Here is a 23305-nt window from a genome sequence, read left to right as displayed (position 1 = left end):
CTCGACCTCATTCAAGGAGACACTTCACAAATCAAGGAGTTCGATAAGAAGGTCAAAAAGAAGCATCAAATCAAGCGGAAGTCAAGAAGGAAGAAAGATCGAAGTAATTTTGGGTTTGTTTTGGGCTATTCATGTTCACACGTGCGAGGAGACTAGGGCACATCTTATTGCAGCAAATCAAAAGTACAATCACCTCAAGAAGGCCGAAACAAGACAAGAAGAAGATCCCTCTTGCAAGCCGAAGTCACAAAGAGACTAGCTCAAGTCAAGCAAAGGAGAAGAAGGGCTAAAATTGCCCTAATACTATCACACGTGCGAAAGTTGCAGTCCACTACAGAAGGCCGAGAGTTGCAGAAAGAGAGGCTAAAAATTTCAGACCAATGTTGCAAGGCCGAAAGTTAAGGACGAAGGAGATATTGCAGCAGCATCAAGGAGAAGTTGACTTTGTTCAGAAAGAGGTAAGGTTTGACTTGGTCTTGGAGGAGTTTTGGTCAAGGGTCTAGGTTATGGAATTCGTCAATTGAAGATTCTATAAGAATAAGAATATTTGTGGGTTTTCCTCTCAGAGTGAAGAGGTTTTGACTCTGGTTGATCGCCTATATCTTGTGTCCTTTGTCTTATTGTTCTTCATGGTTTGGTAGTTGTTTGATGAAGAAAACACTAATAATAAACAAGTGAAAGAAGAAGCTAATCTAATGAAGCAAAAATACTCCACAAACAGTTATCAATATAAGAGAAATCACACTATGTTGCTGCCCTTGGATTTCTCAACAGTGGGGAGCAGAAGGGAGTGACATTTTCAAAAGCTTCTAGGTCGGGAACAATTTTTATATAATATATATTTTTAAATATTTTGATGCATATATGTCAACAAAAGCAAGTAGAATGGTGAATTAGTTACATGAAAACATGATTAAACCATATAAAACCAATCATCTAGTGGTTACAATCTTCATCAACCACAAGTTCACAAGTTACAAGTTTTGATTTATATAGCATGTAAGGGTGCACATAACTAAAATAGCATCAAGTACAATCCATCTCTGAACCGAAAATACATCAACAAACAGTCTCTAGATGGCCTCTAGCATCCAAAAAAATCATGCTACAACCTAAGTCACAGGACACGTCCTCCAAGGTCCCGTGTCCCGTATTTTACGTGTTGGACACGAAAACGGCCCTAAAACGTGTCGAAAACGTTTTTTATCATGTCCTGTAAAATGTAAAACGTATTCGTCGGTTTTCGTCGTGTCCTGCATTTGGAAAACGCGTATTCCGTTGATAGAAAACGTTGCCTGCATCAACTGCAATTTTTTTTGAAAGAAACAAATAATTTTTGAGCGAGGCAGCTTAATGATCAAGTCTAGGCCCTAGTATTGATATGCTATTCATGGTAATGTTAAATTCTTAAAGTAAAAGTGACATTCTCCTTAATCTTCATTTTCATCCTTTTACTTAAATTTTTAACATTACCATGAAATGACTCAAGATGTTTGAGAGTGGTTCCGGCCTCATTGGATTTCATATGGAGAAAGTAGAATTTTAGATTTCATTCAAAATGCAGCAGACTTATCAGTTTTTCAGGATTTCAAGATTGGGAGATTGTAATGTTTCCAGGTGACACCACCTGCCCGGGCTACCCCTGCCACTAGTAGAGGACGTGGTCTACCTCCTATAGCTCCTACTTCTAGTTCTTCAGCTTCTAGAGCATAGCAAACTCCACTACCAACTCCACCAGCACCAGCATCTACATCTAGAGGGAAAGGGAAAGCTGTGGCATTTTCTCGCAAGAGGGGCAGAGGAAATCAATAGGATTAGACTTTAGTTATTTGCTTATGTGCTTGTAAGTTGTATATGAACAAAGAACATTGAATATTCAAGAATCAAGACCAAGCATATCACATTCTAATTTCTAAATAGTAAATTTTGATTCTATTTATTTTTTTAAAGTGAACTATGAACTTTGAGAAGTAATTATATTTTAATTTGATTAGATAAGCTGCAACCTGCAATTTAATATGGATAAAAAACTATATTTCGGTATGTATATATATATATATATATATATATTATTAAATATATATAAAACGTGTCCCCCGTGTCCTGTTTCCAGGTCGCTGCGTTTCGTATTGAATACTCGTATTTACGTGTCCTCCGTGTCTCGTGCCCTCGTGTCATGTGACTTAGGCTACAACAAATACCTACATATCATCAAAATCATTGCCTATCTTGGGATCTTTGTCATTAATATCACCCTGTAAGCACTAAACATAAGATAGAAAAAACGTAGTATGTCAAGTCAAGATTTTGTTTGAGTGATGGGTATATTTTTAGTAGGTTCATGATAGAGGAGTTCAACAACCAATGTCACTAACATCAAGATACATAGAGGGATTGGTGCTCTTGATTAAATATGAGTTCCATACCCTAGTACATGACAAAATCCAATGGAAACATTGCAATCCCCCAATCCTGAAATCCTAAAAAACTGATAAGTCTGTTGGATTTTGAGTGAGATCTAAAATTATATTTTCTCCATATGAAATCCAATGAGGTCAAAACCACTCTCAAACATCCTAAGTCATTTCATGGTAATGTTAAAAATTTAAGTAAAAGGATGAAAATGAAAGATAAGGGAGTGTCACTTTTATTTAAATTCTTAAACATTACCATGAATTGCATATCAATACTAGGGCCTAGGCTTGATCATTAGGCTGCCCCACTCAAAAATTCTTGTTTCTTTGAAAAAAATTGCATTTGGAACGCGTTTGCAAAAAAAAATTGTGAAAAAAGCTAAGGAGCAAAATTTTTTTTAGGGAGCGCGTGTTGGGAGCGAGTTCAAGGGGGGAGGGGCGCTCCCTCGCAACCCTAGGCTTGAGCCCCAAATGTTAATTTTTGGCAGCTCGGGGATAAATTCCCTCCTTTGGACAGTGTTCCTCATCAAGAAAGACCCCTCCTAGCCCTTGGAAGAATTTAATTTGGTTAGGGAAAAATATATTTTAATATGGAAATCCAAATGTGCACAAAAAAGACAGGTCAGCCCAAAAGGAAATTGGACACCCTTGGATGACTATAAATACAAGTCAAGTGACCCTCATTTGGAGATCAACAATCATTCTTTCTTCTTTGGTTTGACTCGCACAAGTCTGAAGTGGTTCGCAGATATTGGTTCGTACAAGTTCCAAAATTGCAAGGTTCAAAGCTCACACCTGTGTTTACGGTTTTGGTTCTTAGTCGCAGGGATGCTTCAAGATATTTTTGGTTGCAGCCGCAGGCACACAAGCATATGAGTGCGGTTGGATGGTTTCAGCCACATGCACATCTTTCTCCGTGCAGTTGGAACCTAGGGTTTGATTTTGACAATTGACAACAGTTGACCACAGAATCCAACAGTTGATGACAGTTGACCATAGGCTTCTAAATCAAGGTTTTGATTATTAGCATTATTGGGTTCATCTCTTGGATGTTGTTTAGTTTTATGATTAAAGATATGGATCATGATACTCTCTCTTTGCTGAAACATCCAATGACAATCTAATAAGAAGAAGAATTTGAAAGGGTTTTCCCCCTTGTGGGGTTTTTCCCTGGTCTCCGACGAATCCTGGTGTCTCTATGTGTGAATACTTTTCTTCTATTGCTCTTTTATGTTTCATTGCATTGTTGATGATATTGTTCTTTCTACATAATTGCATATGATGTAATGATGTTATAATGTTGTAGGGTGAATTAAATATGTAAAATAATGAAATGCAATTATCTAAAGCAAAAAACAATGTGGCCCTAAAAAAAATTAACATGGTATCAAAGTTGGGTTGAAGAAAAGTAATTGAAGATCACCCCTGTGAAGACACCATTGATGGAAGGAAGAGAAGATGGAGGAGACCTAAAAGAATGCTAGGGTTTGAAGGAAACCCTCAACAATTTGGTTATTAGGGTTTGATGGATATCATGAGGTTAGGGTTTGGAAAAAACACTGGGATAAGATAATGGCTTGAGCTTTTGCAGTTTTGAAACCCTAGCATGATCAGTGAGAAGTTCTAGCACTTGTGTCAGATTTAGTGTAACCCTAGTTGGGCTAGTCTCAATTAGGCCTGATTGCTGATGAAGTCGATGAAAATATTGAAGGCAAGGTTGGTTCAAGAGGAAGATGATCACCTCTCATTAAAGATAAGTACCTTTTAGATTTATGTTATTTCTTTATGATTTTATTCTTGTTCAAGATTATTGATTTAATTATTGCTTCCTGCATATTTGAATATGTGGATTCTTCTAACCTCTAGATGAGATGTGATAAGCAGATCCTTCTTGAGGATCATCTAAGTTGTAGGCAAAGAAAGCTAGTGCAGGAAGAGAAGAGCTAGTGGAAAGTTGACAAAATGCTATAGCTGCCAATGAAAAATAAGTGTTACAAGCTTCAAAGGTACATGAATACTACAAGGTATGTATAGTACATTGTTTCAATATTATAGCTACAATATTGGATGGCAAGGTAAGCCCTGAGGTATGACAAGAATATCACCCTCATGCATGCATATGAAAGTAAGTTTGATTTATGGTACATGTGATATATTGATGTTTGGCAAGTATTTTACATTTTAGACATGATGAATTTCCTGAAGCAGGCTAGATACATTGATTTTGATATATGGAAACTTGATACTATTGTTAATGCTTATGATAAGCATGATGAAAGTGTGACAATAAGATTGATACTCTTGTTGATCTTGGTAAGGTTTTGTTAAGCTTAGTAAATCTAACAAGTGGTAAAATTGGATGCCCTGACTTGATGTTGTGATTATGATCCTTGAAGTATGAAGATACACTTAAATGACACTAACCCTTGATGAATGTTTGATGACATGTTCATATGTGATGATGAAGCAACTGATGATGACTTGTTATGATATATGTCTAAGAACCTGATATAGTTTGTGATCTAACAGTTTTTTTGTAGCATGACAATATTATGATAGACAGGTTGATGTCGTGAATAATGATGATTGAAGAGGCTTCTCATTCAGAGGGAGAAACTCTTCATGAGATTTTAACACCTAGTATTATTTGAAAAGAAGACACTTGATTGTTGAAGAAAGGATTCTGGACATGAATAACCATCTAATGTTGTTGAAGAAGTTTTGGCAAGTTCTGATTTGTGCAAAGAAGGTTTCTCCTAGTCCAAGCCTCAACCGCTAGGAGAAAGGCTTAAGGGTGTGGTTATAAGCCTCCCAACCGCACAAAAGAAGGCATATGGGTGTGATTGAGCCTATAGGATACAAAAACTAAAATCTTATGCACGAGACCAGGAGCGCATCAGGAGTATGATAGACCTACAGACATGGAGCAGATGATGGAGAGTTCTATGAGTAGAAAGCATTGTATGGTTTGAAGCAAGCTCCCCGGGTCTGGCATGTCCACATTGACAGTTACCTAGTGAAGCCTAAAAGCAATTCTGATCTACACCTCTAATTTGGTCCAAGGTGTGCCTTTGATCTTGATTTTATATGTTGAAAATCTATTCTTGACAGGTAGTGAGCCTCTGATGATTGAGCGTAAGAGGGAGTTGACCTCTGAGTTCAAGAAGAAAGATTGTGAGATATACTTCCGGAGATATTACACTGATGATTGGGCCGAAAACAGAAAGAGCACATCTAATCTACAATGATATCATGGATGAATAGGAAATAGAAATTCGTAGCTATAAGCACAACCGAGGTTGAGTACATTGTTGCTAGCATGGCTAGCTGTGGGGCAATTTGGTTAAAAGAGCTCTTTGGAGAGTTGTTTGAGAAAGTTCTGGATATGATAGTTATATATTGTGATAATAAGAGAGGGATTTGATTGGTAGAGAATCTCGTATATAGCTGGGACAGAGATATCTTCAAAGATTGAGACAATGTTGTATGAGACAAGCTTAGGCTTGTGGATGTTGCCTCCGTGAGAGGAAGGATGAATAATGTATCCTTTTGTGGCATATATTTGTTCTAACATAATATTTTATTTGATGTCCTGCGTGAACACGAAAATAGAGGATTGTTGCTCTTGGTAATGTATGAGGCAGTGTGATTGAACTCTTCAGTGAGTTGGTTAAGTTGGTACAAGATATGGGTACAGAGAAAAGCATGGATTGATGGATGTGACCCTCCGAGTAAGGGTCTGGGTTGATCGAGGACACTGAGCCGACTCTTCCCCCTGTCTGAGCTCCCAAGGTGACGAATTGAGATGTAGGACTCCTAGGGTTGAGGGATCTCTCAATAATAAGGTATCGCCCCTATCTGTTACCCATAGGGTGGAAGATGCAGCTCCCCTATCTGTTACCCATAGGGTGGAAGATGCATCCCTATTTTAGTCTATGCAGAGTATACCCCAGTTGGCATCTGTCTTTCCCACCCATCTGGCCAATGTGTCTTGGTTGCTTGAGTTAGGCGCGATCCTTACCGCTTATGGTAAGTGGCATCCCACTCAAGCTAGAGATGTAGGTGTTCTACCAATGACTCTTGAGGGTCAAGTTGGGAAGATCAGCAGATAATAGGATAGGCGCGATCCTTGCCATTTATGGTAAGTGTTATCCCTCCTATTATCGCTAGCCAGTGGAAAAGGGTGGACTGTTGGAGCTCGAACTAGACTCCAACACCTCGGATTAGATCCTAAACATTACTCAGAACTATGTTAAAGAGCACGGATTTGTGACAGGCAATAAGCACAGTTTTGGAGCTCGGAATAGTGTGAAGACCTCACCTCAGACTTCTGTTTCGGACCAAAATTTGAACCATAGTTTCGGTCCTGTAGCAGCATATCAAAATTCGGATCAATAAATTGGTGCAGCATGGTGCTAGAATATTATTGCTGAAGTTTTGGTGCAGTAAGGACATTGGTGAAGCTGTGGTGGAGAAGTCTTGGTGCAATGTTGAAGTCTTAGTGCAAGAACATTGGTGCAGAATAGATGGTGCAATATGGTGTATAAATCCTTGTGTAGAAGTATTGGAACAGTTTGAACAGTGGTCTGGTGTAGTGTGGTGCAAGGACATTTGTAAAGAAGAATTGTCACAATCTAGTGCTGAAGTCTTAGTGCAACAGTGGTCCAGTAGTCTTGAGATAATCTGGTGTTGAAATATTGGTGCAGTGTAGAAGTCATGGTGCAAACTTTGGTACAGACCTTTGGAGGTAACTTGAAGTAATCTTTGGGACTAACCTTGGACCAGATTTGAAGAAGGTGTAGAACTATTATTAGAGTTGGTGCAGAACTTGGTGCAGTTCATTGAAGACACATTGAAGTGTTGTATTGAAGATCATAATGCAATGTTGATGTCATGATGAGGTAACTTGAAGAGATTGATTGGGTATTATGAAGAACAGTGGTGACACTTTCTGTATGACAAGGTTGTCATTGATGACGTGACGTGGAGACTAAGTGAAGGGATAACTGAAGATTGACAGGGCTCGGTGAAGAAGACTTTGGGAGCTGTGAAACCAAACATATCTTGACAAAGCGAAGCTATAGGATTGGTGTCCTTGGAGTTGGTGCTCCTAAACTCAAGGTTGGTGCCTTGGATAAGATAGGGTTGAAGCCCTAGAGGTCAGAGCCTCACTAAAGTCCAAGTAGGTGCTTGGCACATCCCAGGTTGGAGCCTAGGTGTCTTCTTCTAGGGTTGGAGCCCTACCTATATTGTACTTGATTCATTGTAAAGATTATATTAATAAAAGCATTTATTTCTATTGTTCATTTTGTGTTCTAAATATAAGTGATCTAACTAGTAAAAGTAACAATTGAAAAGAAATATTGATTCACCCCCCCTCTCAATATTTCCAACACAAACTATACCCATAGAGGAAGGAAATACTGCAAACAAGTGCCCCAAAGGGTTAAAGTGAACCAAACTAGTAACTAATGGAAAAAAAAAACAAGAAAGAAATGGCAACAAAGGCCAACACCTAAGCACTAGACATCCCTAAAAAAGCATACATCTAGGCTAAGGTAAGGGGATTCAAGGAAGGTGATATGGCTCCCTAGTGGGTACATGCATGTGAGTGTTAAAGTGTGAAATCCATATTCTACAAGGAGCAATTCCTAGGCGACTTTCGAAAAAAAAATATTCCCCATTCATCGTTGCTTAGCCGAAGAACGACCAAATTGAATTGTGCTAATCTATCCCCTCTAACGCTAAATTTTGGCATGTCAACCTCAATCATGGAGACAGAAAATAAAACATATATATCCTTCCACTTTTTGCATTGGTATTTGTAACTATTTCTCTTTACATAAGACATATTTTTCAACCATAAATAATCATGATGAAATAAAGCTTGTCCAAAAAAAGGTGGGAAAGTAATCACTCTCTTTTCTTGGAAGAGGATATAACTTATTATCGCATTTTTCAGATCTCTTGTACATTTTCTTCTATTAGTCTAAGACATATTTTTTTTTTGTAACTGTCTAAGATGTATTATTTTAAAATAAAACAAAGAAAAATCTTTTCAAATGTCTTTGTATGAGACAATAATAGTCTTTAACTTTCTCACATTGGAAGCACTAAAAATAGATAAGTGACAATAGGCCTAGTGCTCATCAATATCACAACTAACATGATTGCAACAAAGAGCATGATTCATGACACAATGGAAACAATATTATTAAATCTAACTCTCAACATTAGGATGAAACCAACCTATAACACATGACACCTGCTTTCCAAAAAAAATATGCATTCCCTCATACAAACTAAAATAGTAACATATATCTAAGTAATAGTACCCAACATATAAAGTTGATCACTTACGTGGTCGGTCGAGGCGTAGGATTAAGGCGTTCAAGACTAATAACTCTTTCATTTACATCAATACGATCGATATCATTAGCATTGCCAAAAAGCAACACATCAAAGCCCCCAGCATCTTTAATCTACAGAAATTAAATAAACGAAATAGAAAGGTTGGATTACATAAAGCATTTACATAAACTAAACTCCATAACAAGCGTAACAAAAAATAGCATGGAGAAGTAATAGGCATAATGTTGGAAAATGTAACTAGTTTTGGTCTTCATAATTGTCATTGTACTCATGTCAATATGTATATCTTATGTTACAAGAAAAAGAAGAAAGAAAAATATTATTTTTAAGCATGGGTTTCATGCTTCATTTTATTGGTCATCTAGGTCAAGCATGCATTTCATGCTCCTAGGGTTTTCATGTCAAAAGAATATTTTTCTTGAGTCAAGAGAGTCCTTGTCAATTGTATAAGACCCTTTTGGGCAAGTTGTAACATGTAAAAGATATTGATTTTGAGTCTAGAAAGTCCTATGAGCCTCCAAGCACAAGTCGACCCTGGAAGTGACAAGTCGGCCTAAAGAAGGGTATTTGACCTCATGGAAAGCCTATAAATAGAAGCAAATTTGACCTCATTTAGTCACCAATTCGATCTCTCAAGAAGAAGTTCAATCTGAAGCCGGGAACATCAAGAAAGTTAGAGCGAAGGTCAAGGAAGCAAGGAGAAATCAAGAAGAAGAAGAAAAATCTATTTTTGGGCCATTTTTCTCTCACACATGCGAAGAAGCTAGGGTTTCTACAGCTACTACATGGCCGAATATTGCAAGTCGAAGTTGCAGGGACAAAGTCGGGGGCCGAAGTTGAAGTTGGAAGCTAGTTGAAGCAGAATTAGCCTTTGTTAATTTGGTAAATCTCTAACCTAATTGGAAGGGCTTCTTGGAGGGTTGACTTGGTGCTTGCCGGAGGACTGGGTCTAGGGTTTTGGGTCTTGGTTTTCTCATTTGAAGCAGGTTATATAAGAAGAGAAAAGGTTTTCTGGATTTTCCCCTTGGAGGGGTTTTGCACTGGCTTGGAGCCTAATTCTTGTGTCCACTATCTTTATTGTTTTTGCTCTTCATAATTGTTTGATGAAAAGATCTAATAAAGAACCATAAGAAGATAACTAAAGTTCACAAGAAATTATTAAGGTTAAGGAGAATTTGAATTAATAGTTGCCCTACTGCCCTTCAGTGACATAAGAAAGGATTACTTGTCAAGGGGAATCATTTGCAAGAAGACGCAAGGAAGAAGAAGACCTATTGATCTAAAAGGAGGGTTACTACACAATTTTTCATCAAAGATCTCATCATCTCAAAAAGGATCAATCTCTCATTGAAGAAAGGAAGAATAAAACTCTTGTTGAAGGCTCTCTAGTGCACTTCATCATCTTGAAGAAAAGGAAGCATCAAGGAATCTTGGGATCATCATTCACTCTTTGAAGTTGTTCAAAGACACCATTATTGAAGGCATCCTAGAAGTCATCATTCTAGGGCATCTTTGAAGTCTCCTTGGAGGTCTTGAAAACATCAAGATAGTTGGAGACATCATCAAAAGAAAGGACTCTTGGTTGACAAGTATCATATTGTTTTCTATGTCTCAATCTGCAGATCATATGGCTACATTTTGCAAGGAAAGCAACAAGCTCATTGGATCAGCAAACTTCCTTGCATGGAAGAAGAGGATTGACTTGGCACTCACAGAAAATGAAGTCATGGAATATGTCCTTGGTGAAGTAGTTGTACTAAACAAAGAGAAGACTCAAGAGTTAGCAAAATACAAGAAGGGAGAAGTAAGGGCACAAAGAATCATTGTTGAATCTATAAAAGATCATCTTGTTCCCTTTGTTGTTGATTTGAAGACATCCAAGGCTATGTATGATAAGTTGGTAAAGTTGTACTCTATAAGTACATCAGGTCAAAAGATTTCCTTGAGGAATCAACTATATAGAATAAGGAAGTCAAAGGATGAAGACATGGCCACTTATCTCATGAAGATCTCACAAATAAGGGATCAATTGCAAGGGCTTGGGGAAACTGTTTTCGACTCTGAAATGACCATTTGTGTATTAAATGATTTGCCACTTGATTGGAGCAGTTTTGCAACTAGTATCTACTCTAAGAAGGATACTACATCGTTTGATGAGTTATGGGCTCAATTTATCTTGGAAGAATCTAGGATCAAGGCAAAGGATGACACCGAATCAAATGAAAAGTCTCAAGCCTTTATTGCAAGGTCCAAGAATTTGAAGAAAGGGAAGTTTGGAAAGTCCAAAAGAAAGACATATGTCCAAGATTCAATGCTTTGGATGCAACGAGTATGGACACTTTAAGAGGGATTGTCGAAACAAGAAAGGTAACAAAAGAAAAAAAAGAAGTGAACCCCATATAGCTGAAGAAAATGGAGAACCAGAGAAAAACCCGAAAGGAGAAGATCCCAAGGATCTTTACTATTGAAGGGAGCTCCATCTTCATCAAGTTCTTTATGAAATTTGCCTTTCCTTTATTAAGTAGAAAGTAGAGTAGCATGCATTGTTGTATACTCTGGAAGAGTCTTGATTTTTGTAAAAGCATGGCATCATAGATAGAAGCATTTGATAGTAGAGGTATTAGAGTCTACATAATCAAATTGATTTGAAAAGTCATCTAGCTATCAAAGAATGAGAAGATTGGACCATATTGCATATTAAAGCTCATCCAAGCATTTTCTAACATATTGTTAGTTATTTTGCAAGAAGGATCATTAGAGATCATCCTATAAGAACTATCATTCAAGAAAGTTCTTGGAAGAAGCATTATGACTAGTATATATTCCATCTAGTATGGAAACAATACTCTTTAAGGATGAAGGAATGCAGATGGTCAAGTTGCAGTGTTTCTTGGGAAAAGAAACCTTTCTCCGATAGGTATAAGAAGCAGGGTCATTCAAGAAAGGATGGCTAGATGGTTGTATGGAAGCAAAGGAATGCATATTTTAAGCAACTCTTCTCTAAGGTAGGGTTCATATCTACAAGAATATTACTAAGGGTTGGTTGGCAAGTCTTCCATTTGGCTACATGATGCTTAAAAGAAGAAATTTGACATGCTTTGGAATGGCTAGAGATCAAGACTCTCATACAAGATTGCATGACATAAATATAACAATATTGATCAACATCAAGTACAAGTCCCTCGAAGAAAGAAAATGAGTTAACAATATCAACTCCAAGGAAGATATTATGATTTGTTAATCAATTTTGATCCATGGGCACCCAGATTAAGATGAATGCATGGAGAAGGATTCTTGTACAATATGGAGGTGGATCATGCGAAAGGATGTTGATCTCAAAAGATTCAAGTAAGCTAATACTTTGATGAGAGGTCCATCATGATAAGGTAAGTCATAAATTAATATTTTGATATTGGTTATCTGGTCAACATATTATTTTGCTACCTGAAAGGATATTGCATAAATGCATAATGGCAGTTGAGGCAAGATCGATTGTTAGTGTTGAACTCGATTCAAAGAACATATGGATTGAGTGAATGATTTTGTTTATGTAGTCAAGATGTTTACATTATCATCTTGGAATTGAAAGGTAGCAGTATAAGAAGATAACATGCTATTCATGAAGATCATTTTCATGTTTAAGAGGGAGCTATGATTAACTATATTTTGGAAGGCTCAATACAATGCCTTCATTAATGATGACTAGAGGAAAGTGATATGAAAGGTTGATGGCTTGAATCCTGTCACCAGATTGAATGAAGAAGATGGCTCTACAACATCCAAGAAGAAAGAAGCTCAATATGATGAGATACAAAGGAAAGAAGGAGCCATGTAGCTATCTCCATGAAGAATTGGTAGTTGATACACTTATGGAAACAAGCTAGAGAGCTTGTGGTTATGACTTCCCAATTGAAAGGAAGTGAAAGAATCTCCTCTATACTTTAGAGGGAGTATGAAGTCTCCTTAATATTTGTGAAGGAGCAAGGATCTATTCCCTAAATCAAGTGGGAATAGGGATCTCCTCTTTGGTTGAGAGGGAGTGATGATAAACATCACATTTGTATTCTCTTCTTCATGTGTCATGCACTAGGCCAGGACTAACAATCATACGTCTAAGTGAAGGCCATGGAGAAAGAATGGTGGATGGAGGATTGGATAAGCATATATTATTTCCTTGAGGATAGAAAATCCAAGATAGGAAGTGGATCGACACTCTTTGAGGATTGGACAGGTATCCAAGATAAGAGTGGTCGAAGAGGACCGATATTCTTTGAGGATTGGGAATCCAAGACAAGAATAGTCCTAAAAGGACATACCTAGTGAACATCTGGATGGGGTATGTACCTTGTAGAGGTAGTGTGGTATCTCACATAAAGCTCCCAGCATTATGCTCTTGTGTAATAAAGAGCTTGTCAAGATAAGGCCTTATTATGTTGACAATGTTGGTCATAATGTTGATACTTAAAGATGGCTTACCAATCCGACTATTCCTATGAGAACTCTTCAGTTTGAGAATAACCTTGTTTCAGTTGTACAATTATGAATACCTCCCTAATTAAGAGGGAGTGGTGGAAAATGTAACTAGTTTCGGTCTTTATAATTGTCATTGTACTTATGCCAATATGTATATCTTACGTTACAAGGAAAAGAAGAAAGAAAAATATTATTTTTAAGCATGGTTTCATGCTTCATTTTATTGGTCATCTAGTTCAAGCATGCATTTCATGCTCCTAAGGTTTGTCATGTCAAAAGAATATTTTTCTTGACTCAAGAGAATCTTTGTCAATTATATAAGACCCTTTGGGGCAACTTGTAACATTTAAAAGATATTGATTTTGAGTCTAGAAAGTCCTATGCGCCTCCAAGCACAAATCGACCCTGGAAGTGACAAGTCGGCCTAAATAAGGGTATTCAACCTCATGGAAAGCCTATAAATAGAAGCAAAATCGACCTCATCTAGTCACCAATTCAATCTCTTAAGAAGAAGTTCAATTTGAAGCTGGGAACATCAAGAAAACTAGAGCGAAGGTCAAGGAAGCAAGGAGAAATCAAGAAGAAGAAAAATCTATTTTTGGGCCATTTTTCTCTCACACGTGTGAAGAATCTAGGGTTTCTGCAGCTACTAAAAGGCCAAAGATTGCAAGTCGAAGTTGCAGGGTCGAAGCTAGGGGCTGAAGTTGAAGCTGGAAGTTGGTTGAAGCATAATTGATCTTTGTTAATTTGGTTAACCTCTAACCTAATTGGAAGGGCTTCTTGGAGGGCTGACTTGGTGATTAGAGGAGGACTTGGTCTAGGGTTTTGGGTCTTGGTTTTCTCATTTGAAGCAAATTCTATAAGAAGAGAAGAGATTTTCTGGGTTTTCCCCTTGGAGGGGTTTTGCCCTGGCTTGGAACCTAATTCTTGTGTACACTATCTTTATTGTTTTTTCTCTTGATAATTGTTTGATGAAAAGATCTAATAAAAAAACATAAAAAGATAACCAAAGTTCACAAGCAATTATTAAGGTTAAGGAGAATTTAAATTAATAATTTCCCTACTGCATTCTCCAACACATAAAGACTAGATGTTTGAAAATATAAAGGAATTCAAATAAAATTATCATTTGGCTATAGTCAAACATGTTAATACATTGTTGTTTCCTATGAATAAATAACAGTTTAGGCCATATCTACATATATATAACAATGCACCAAAGTAAGATATTGCCCACAGCTGCACAAACAAATTTTTAATGGGGAGAAGAATGAGGTTCAAAAAACAATATCTTGAACTAATCAATAAGTGAAAGAATTAAATAATGTTTACATCCTAGACGTAGATTGATAGCATTCAAGGATGCACCTTAGTAGGAACCCCTCAACAGAATCATATAATTAATTAGGCCATTCTTGCAAGAGTATTCTTCAATTTAGATTTCAATAGGCTATTAAAAGAAACCCAAGTCAAGCCAAGGGAAGGAGGAACTATAAGTGACCAAAAAGAGAAAGCAATTTACGACTTCTATACTTTAATGATACAAACCTCAAATAATGATGTTGAAATTATGGTTTTGGTTCTATGAGCAAAACTTTATCTTCTCTAATGGTGTCCACGTTTGAGCGAGTGTAAAAGCTTGACCTGGAAATTAAATGGTCCTTTTAAAGAATTCAGTGTTATAATCACTAAATTAAAAGTTTGGAACAAAATTACATCCCAACAAGTCACAGTAAGTTATCAACCTAGTGGGTTACGTCGAGTGGTTGAGTGTTGTGAATTACAACTAGGAGGTCATAAGGTCAAGTCCTTCGGTTGGCTGCCTCTGTGGATATTATTGAGCCTCACTCAATGTCCTTGTTGGGTTAGGTTGCTAAAACTGCAACCGGATGGTTTACCTCGAGTACCATCCTCAACATGAGGGAAAGTGCTCGAAGGGTTTCCCCAAGATGTGTATTCCATAAAAAAAAATTAAGGAAAAAAACAAAAGTCACTATAAGTTATCATATCTCAGGGAAAATGAAGGAGACTAATTAAAAGTTAATGCCAACTAAAACATGGGTGAGAGAAATCAACAGGAGGGTAAGAACAAATGATCTAATTCACAAGGATTGAGCATGAAAAAAAAATATCTCCCCTTAATCCTCTTGTACCAATCAAATGGAAATCCTCTAAGAAGGCTTCGAGATGATTAGCATTACAAGCCTTAATTATGTCCCAATGATAGAATGTAGTGGTCGATCAAACACTTAGATTTTCATAATGCAAATTGGAGGGGGGGGGCATCTTGAGATAGTTATTCCCCATAAGCTACTATGTTTAGCTCTACTTTGACAAACCTCTGCACTTGTCACCCACATTCTTAAAATTTATAAATGACTTTACATCAATCTAGACACAAGCCCATTAATGTCTAGAGCCATAGGAGAAATGCCTTCTTACTAACAAAGGAGAAATATATGTAGACTGTTGGAAACAATAATGTTGAAATGAGAAAGGGGCAATTTCATGATGCCATTTGTAGTCATGTAGCTGAAGTTTGTGCATAGATCACATGAAACATGGTGAACAACAAATTATTGGAGGAACTACTACAAGGAAATCCTACATTTGGGTAGGTTTAGAGACTAAAGGTTGGGTTCGAGATATCATGGAATACAAAAACTACTTTCTCAATAAAGCCATTTCAATTTTCACCTTTAAGCAGTGACTTCAAGGTAATTTCCAATACCTCTATGAATCAGTGAGAAGATGTGTTTCACAAAGGGGTTTGAGCAAACCCACAAAGCAATTTCAGACAAAAGCATTAAATCTTGGGAAGCCTTTCAAGAAGCCTTCATCAAAAGGTGGGATGATAAAATAGATATGAAAGCTTTATTTACCAATTGAAAAAGGACATTTAGAAGATGTTCGGAGTTTTAACCAAAGATTTAATGGCTTCATAAAATCCATCCCTAAAATTCTGAGACCTAGGGATGATATTATCCTGTTAAAGTACATTGATTGCCTTCAAAGGTCAATTTGCCTTTTTCCTTAGAGATAAGTACCCTAATAATATTTCCCAAGCCAAAGAGTATGCTTCCAAGATTGAGGAAAATATTTTAATATAACAATCCACCATAGAGGCCATAAACATAATCAATCCATGTAGTGACTTTGCGATGAGTGCAAATAAAACCTTTGAAAAAGTGATTCCCCAAATACTTCAAACATACATACGTTACTATCACTAATAGCATTGACAGTTTGGAAAGAGGAGGATTGAAGCAAGACTATCCACATAACCCCATCTTTTCCTTCTTAGGTGGGACAAGAAAGACACATAGAGGATTCATACTGTAAAAAAACAAGGGAACACAAAAAGGTCGTGCCTCCCTCTAAATACAAAAGAGATAGATCCTCCAATCATATTGGATACAAGAAACCATGATGCGAGCCACCCCCTTTCTTCATAACATTAGTAGTGTATGAGTTCCTTATCCACAATTGTATGTCAAACTCATGTGCTTCTACTAATGTAATGCCATTGAAAGTCATGAACCAATTGGGGTTCGAAATCATCCAACCATATAGAAATATATGTGGCATCAATTCAAGGGCAATCAATGTTTGTGACATAATTAAGAATTTATGGGTGAGCATAGAGGGTTATGCTAAAATGCCTATAGTAATGGATGTTGTCATTATAGATATTCCTAATTCTCGGGGTATCCTTTTATCTAGAAAATGGTCAGCTAGTTTAGGTGGTACTATTCAAATGGACTTGCCTTATGCTAAAATCTCGCAAGGAGAACAGTGTGTTGCTATCTTATATAGGCAGCTAGCCATATGACCTCAAGTTGAAGATTATTGCATCCCTTGGAATAATTAAAAATGTGAGGATAAAGAATTCAAAAATTTACACATCCTTGCTAATTCAATCCCTCCTAAAGATGATATAACTTAAGTTATATTAGCAGACCGAAAGGTGTGAAGGAGGAGGAGAATGTGGCCATCACATCATAGGGTCCCAAACAGGGGTGGGGGGAGCAGAAGAAGAAGAAGAAGGACCTATCTAAGGTCAAGTGCTTCAGGTGTGGCGAGTTTGGCCACTACAATACCCAGTGTCCTCTCAGAAAGAAGGACAAGCAGGAGAAGCAGGACCAGGCAATAACACATGCTGAGATAGATAGGTTGTCCTCCAGGTTGGAGGAAGACTTCGCAATGATGGCAGCCATACCTCCAGGAGTGAAGTGGGGTGATTTGGGATGTAGCCCCAGAGAGATATAGAGAGTGGGCAGGGTCCTTGAGGAGTCCACCTCATGGATCATTACCTAGCTACGGGGGCCCATAGTATTCAGTAGCAGGATGGATTAGTGGCAGTTGATGCAGTCAGTACCAGAGTGACAGTTGCAAACTAGTAGCAGTCAGATGCTGAGAAGCGTAGTGCAGTATTGACAGCAGAGCAGGTGGCTCAGTGCAGAGTTAGCAGTAGCGCAGATTCTTCAGTGACAAGTGCAGATGCTAGTAGCAGTCAGAGACTCAAGAGACAGATGCATCATACTGAACACAGATGATTCAGTATTTTGGATGCTTCTCAGTTGCAGTAGTTGCAGTTGCAACAACAACAGATGAGAGGTAAATGCAGTGCAAATGCAAAGTTGGTATGTTGTATGGCACTGTCGATAGTAGCACAGATGCAGCATCAAAGTTGCACAGTGGTTGGTGGGCAGTATGGCTAGACATCAGCAGCGTGACAGGAGGCGATATAGAGACAGGGTGTTGTGGCAGGATGTGCAGCACTAGAGAGAACACAGTCCTTGCTAAGAGGGAGTGTTGGTTTTTGTAGCATCGAATGTGTTCTAGCCACAAAATTTGATAGAGAGGCTAGAATACATGAGATCTCCAAATCCCAGAAATTGTTTCTAGAAATTCCACCTAAAGATGACTTAATTAGATTATTAACCCATTTTTTTAATGTTTCCTAAGTCTAAACTTAGGAAAACTGGTTAATTAAGTCAAGATGAGAATTCTCTAGAAACTCACACGGATCGATCCAGAAATGATTTGAGCCATCGATTAAGATTTAATCTTGGCCGTTGGAGTCCCAACTGGAAGATATAAGAAGGGATCGATGTGGTGATGGAGATGACACCGGAGTCACTCGGAGAATTCGATTTTCTAGAGAAGCAGTAGTCAATTGCGGGAGAGTTCGAGCTTCAGTGAGGAAGCAGAGACGGTGAGGGGCAGGGACAGTGAGGTTGGAGGAAGATTTCCAGATCCAATGAGTGCATTTGCAGAGACAGAAGAGCCACAGTGAGGCTAACGCAGGAACAACGCAGTAGCCTCTAAAGGCAGTTCAATTTGCAGATTCGAGAATTCGTTTCAGTGTTTCGGTGGCAAAAGAACTTTTGCAAAGGTCGGGAGAAGCGTTTCCAGAGTCAATGGCAAACAGAAGAAGCAACGCAGATTGAGATCCAGGCTATACGAATTAGAGTCTACGCAGAGCCCACACAGAGGGTGACGTAAGGCAATTCGTAGAGGGTTTCAAAGGCCAGTATTCAGTGTCAGATATGCCTATGGCGTGAGAAAAATTCCTCACTAGATTTTTTCCAGTATTTTTCTCTGTAGGATTGCCAGATTCAGCATCCAGATTATTGTACTCAAATTTCAATGTTGCTTAATAATAAAACCCTCATTTGTTGCATTGGTTTTCCCAAGTTGGGTTTTTCTGGGGACGATTGTCCAAAAATAACAATGTCATTTTTATTGTGTGCATGTGCTAGAATTTTCTCAATTTCCAATGCTATTTTCTTCCACATTTTATTTGAAAAAATTGCAGTAGAGAATTATTCATTGTTTGTATGGGAAAATAAATTGTTAACAATCAGAAGAATAATTTACAGTTGTTGCAATAGATGAAATTTTCACAGTAGAGAGTTGAGTTGGTGTCTCCTCTTCTAGCCCATCAAGTTTGAAGACAATCCCACAGTTGGTTTTAGAGAAACATCAAGCCCTAGTTCCAATACCATTTTGGTGTAGGTCTCCTTAGGTTAGTGGCATTTCAAGGGGTCTATTGTGCTTGAAAACTCAAAGGAAGTTCATCTATTATTGATCCCTCCTCTTCCCCTTACTTGACCTTGGCATTGGGTTGAAGATCACCCTAAAACCTAGGTCTTGTACAGGTGTCCTTGGTCTCTTCATGGTCCCATTCCTTATATGGCAAAATACCTTCCAAAGCTACAATAAAGATCATTCTCCTCTCCTTGGGAAACCTTGATCTAGGCATAGGCATCATATTGATCAATCTTTACTTAGGTCTTGACTTTCCCAAATTAGCCTTTCTAGGAGAACCCTTTACCTTGCTTCTAAAGCAAGCAAGCAAGCCCTTATCCGAGCCTCTCTTGTGAATGGGCTTTGGGAATCACTATATATCCTATCATTGATCCTTTCTTGTGATTTCCTTCATACCAGGACTCCTCCCATCAGTGAAAATCCGTAAAGAGGAGGGGACATCGATTGAGATAACAATGGATCCTTGTCCCATTGTTGTCACTTGGTCTAGTAGTAATCCCATTGAAACCCCTCCTAGGACCTCTGCTAGATTGAGCAGTAACATTTCCCTTAGAAGCCTTTATGTCTTCTCATACCTTTAAAACCTAGAATACCTATTAGGTGACCTTTATATTGGAACTCCTCCCATTGGTGAAAATCCATAAAAAGCAGGGGTAGTTGTTGTGATGACAACGGGCTACTACCTCATTGTTGTTTATTGGTCTAGTGATTGCCTTGTGGGGTACCCCTCCACAACGCCTACTAGATTTTGCAGCAACATTTTTGGCGTCAGTGCCAAGGATGAAGCGTGTGTTTCATCCCCATAATCTGAAGATCTATCCCTTTGAGGAGAATATCTCTAACAACAAGATTGATCCTCTTTTGGCGACTCTATTGCAAGAATGAAGCCCTTGTTATTCATTGAACTTTCAAATCCAATGCTTATAGGGTGAAGAAAGCATCTCACAAATCCCTATCAAATGTGAAGGTGAAGTCCCTATGAAATGTGAAGGTGAGAGACTTGTTGGGAACCAACAAGTCCGGGAGACACAATCGAATGGCCTAACAACTTGGTTGAATTAGCAAGTTAAATGATTTGATTTATTATGAAGATCAGTGCCTTAAAGGGAGTCAATTACTTGCTTAAAATTAATTACCAAGTCACCGGATGAACAGTTGTTGCTTAAGGATGCTTCATTATCCTAAGTGAGATGCAAATCCTACAATCTAGGTGAGATGTAGAATCTTGGTTTATTTTAAGTCATATGCCTATTCTAATTGTATCCTTTCTCTTAATTGTTTTGAAGATAGTCTCTAGAGTAAGTTGTGAGAGAGAAACCAGGGGGAAGCAAGCTTAGGCTTGGTTAACAATACCTCCCCTACGGTTCTAACCACCCGATGCCTCTGGCACTGCAAAGACTGTGGCTCTTATGACTACAAGGTCACCGTGTTAACTACTAAAGAGTTCCTAGACTCCTCAAGCTAGATGAGAAAGGTGGGTCTATCTCTCTATGGACCAAACTTATACTTGGAAGTAAATTAATTAATGCAAGTGCAAAATGCCAGTGCTCTTAAGGGGAGATTATTTGATTACTTAAGTACCCAATTACAATGATCTTCAATTATAAACAACGAAATACTTAAACAATAAACAATCTCAACCACAAGAGAAAGTGCTCAAATTAAATGGTGCCAGAAAATGTTGTCGGTAATATTATTAGACAATTAGCTCAAGAGATAAACAAGACGAGATCAATGCTACTTAATACAATTAGTAATTTTCAGGTGCAATCACCAATATGCCAATTAGATACACAATTAGATCTCTCATCGCAATTAGAATTTAACTTGATTATGAAATCCACAAGAGATATCCAATTTAACAATGAGCAATAAATCCACTTATCCAATGACAATAATGGCAATGAGAAATTAAGAGCATTAATCCACAATGTCACTTAGAGCAAATATCATCAACAATTACCAATCCAGTGTGTGAATGTAAGAGTGCAACTAGATGCTAATGATGCATAAGGAAATATGGATCAGCCAATAACATAAGATTGTAGCATTAAGAAAATCATCCAACTACTCAATTTAACACTTATCTAAGATCCACAAAATATAAGAAACACAAGCTAAATGAGACTAGATGACTTTCAACCACTTTATATCACCGTTGTAATTTTTATATCAGACCTTATGCAGTAAATTTCAGACCTTGAAATATTATTACAGCCTTCAGAAAATGATCAAATATGCATAGAGGAGAAAGCCCAATGAGTGCAAGTGACAATATAATGATGAAATATGATTACCAATGAGTTATTATGCCACTTTTATGAAATTTAATCACTGTTGTAGATGTTTTTATGTGGCTGTAGCAAACATATCAGATCTGAAATAAACCAAACAGCCCACAAGAAAACCACTTATATGCACTCAAATTAACTTAGGCTTACTTCTTAATGCACTAGGTGAATTATTGATGAATTAGGCTTGTTTAGAATGTGCTAGGCCCTTGAATATATTCTTCTCATAAAATACTTCAGAAATTAAAATATGAAAGTGTTATAGAGCAAACTAAGACACCTTAAGACCTAGTTGATGCTTCTTTGACTTCCAATGAGATTGCCCACATGCAACCACCAAGTTAGCTCTAATATTTGCTTCAAAACCATAATCTTAGCCCACTAAGACAATGCAAAACCAGATATGATTGAATACAAGGCTAGGGCAAGTGCTAGAAGGCTATGAAACCCCAAGAATAGGGCTAGAAGGGTCAACAAAGGGCTAGAAATGGCAAACAAGGGTGGAGAAAGGCCAAGGAGGAACACGGAAAAGGGAAATGAGACACTTATGGTTGACGTCAAGCTCAGAACGGCTGACGTTGGGCAAGAAAAGGCCCTAGAGAGACTGCGGCAAGGGTTTCAAGGGTGTCAAGGGCTCCTGAGGGCAGCCCAAGGTTGCAGCCAAGCTGGAAGAGGGGGATCGAGGCCTTTAAAAGGCTAGACGGCTCCCCTAAAGGGAGGTTGAGGCCCTTGGAGGCCTGCGACTAGGCCAAGGAAGATGGACGGAGGGCCTAAGGGTGACGGCAAGCCCAGAAAGGGCTGCAGCTAGGCCAGAGAAGGGGGATGAGGGCCCTGTAAGGCTCCTAGGCCTCACGGCTAGGTTAGAAAGGCTAGACAGCTAGGCCAAGGACTTCAAAAAAATTCCAAAAACCTGCAAAAATACCAAAATGCCAGAAAATCACTTCCAAATTGCTGGACCCTGGGCCTAGAGGATGAGTGGGGGCTAGATCTGTTGATTAGTGGTTGTCATTGATGTCAACCCAAGCAGCACCAGGGGCTACCCCGATCTTGCATGGGCATTTTGACTTGACAAATTACTCTATTTTGAGTCAAGGATATTCTAGATGTATTCTACTCGTCGAGATGTTTCCGTTGATATATGGCACGCCAAGTAATTCTTCACAGTTTGAGAGATATTCATGTTTGAAGTTAGTAACCCTAGTTAGTGGGCTAAAACCCTATGGGGTTGTGGCATGGCACTCATAATTGGTTGTGGTCATTGAATAGTCAATAATTAATAAAAAAAAATTCTCCTAAAATCCTCCAACGTTCACTTGTTGAGGACCCTCTCAACTCAAGACATTCATATAAATAATGACCCTCACATCCTCCTCTAGTAGGGATTTTGTGGCTTCAAACAGGCCATCGTGGCATTTTCACTATAACTTTTTTCTGCAAAGCTTCAGAAGCTTAAATTAAAACCCATTTGAGCTGAAATCTTGATGAACCTCGTGACCGAATTTCAGATCTTGGTTCACTATATTTTCGGAGATATGATCTGAGGAAGTTAGGGTTTTTGCAGGCTCCCGAATTCCATGTCAAACAGGGGACGTTGGGAAAATCGCCATAACTTTCTCTCTGAGAATTGGATTTAGATTTCGTAAATATTCACAGAAAGACTACGGACTGTAGTTTGTTGAGTAGCGTTTTCAGGGCGGAAGG

At 38.2% G+C, this 23305-nt stretch overlaps 1 protein-coding gene across 1 annotated transcript in view; it reads right to left on the bottom strand.

Annotated features, from left to right (window-relative positions):
* LOC149153561 (putative plastid-lipid-associated protein 13, chloroplastic) overlaps positions 1–23305 on the bottom strand; it is a 298602-nt gene that overhangs the window by 251142 nt on the left and 24155 nt on the right. Inside the window, exon 2 of the mRNA XM_089439975.1 lies at positions 8775–8896. Coding sequence (XP_089296101.1) covers positions 8775–8896 — 122 coding nt within the window. The remainder of the gene's footprint in view (positions 1–8774; positions 8897–23305) is intronic.

This window comes from Pinus tabuliformis, chromosome 9, assembly GCF_031772625.1.
Source record: "Pinus tabuliformis cultivar Carrire ecotype Pingquan chromosome 9, CPIR1, whole genome shotgun sequence".
NCBI classification, from domain to species: domain Eukaryota; kingdom Viridiplantae; phylum Streptophyta; class Pinopsida; order Pinales; family Pinaceae; genus Pinus; species Pinus tabuliformis.
This window is presented reverse-complemented; position numbering and strand designations above follow the sequence as displayed.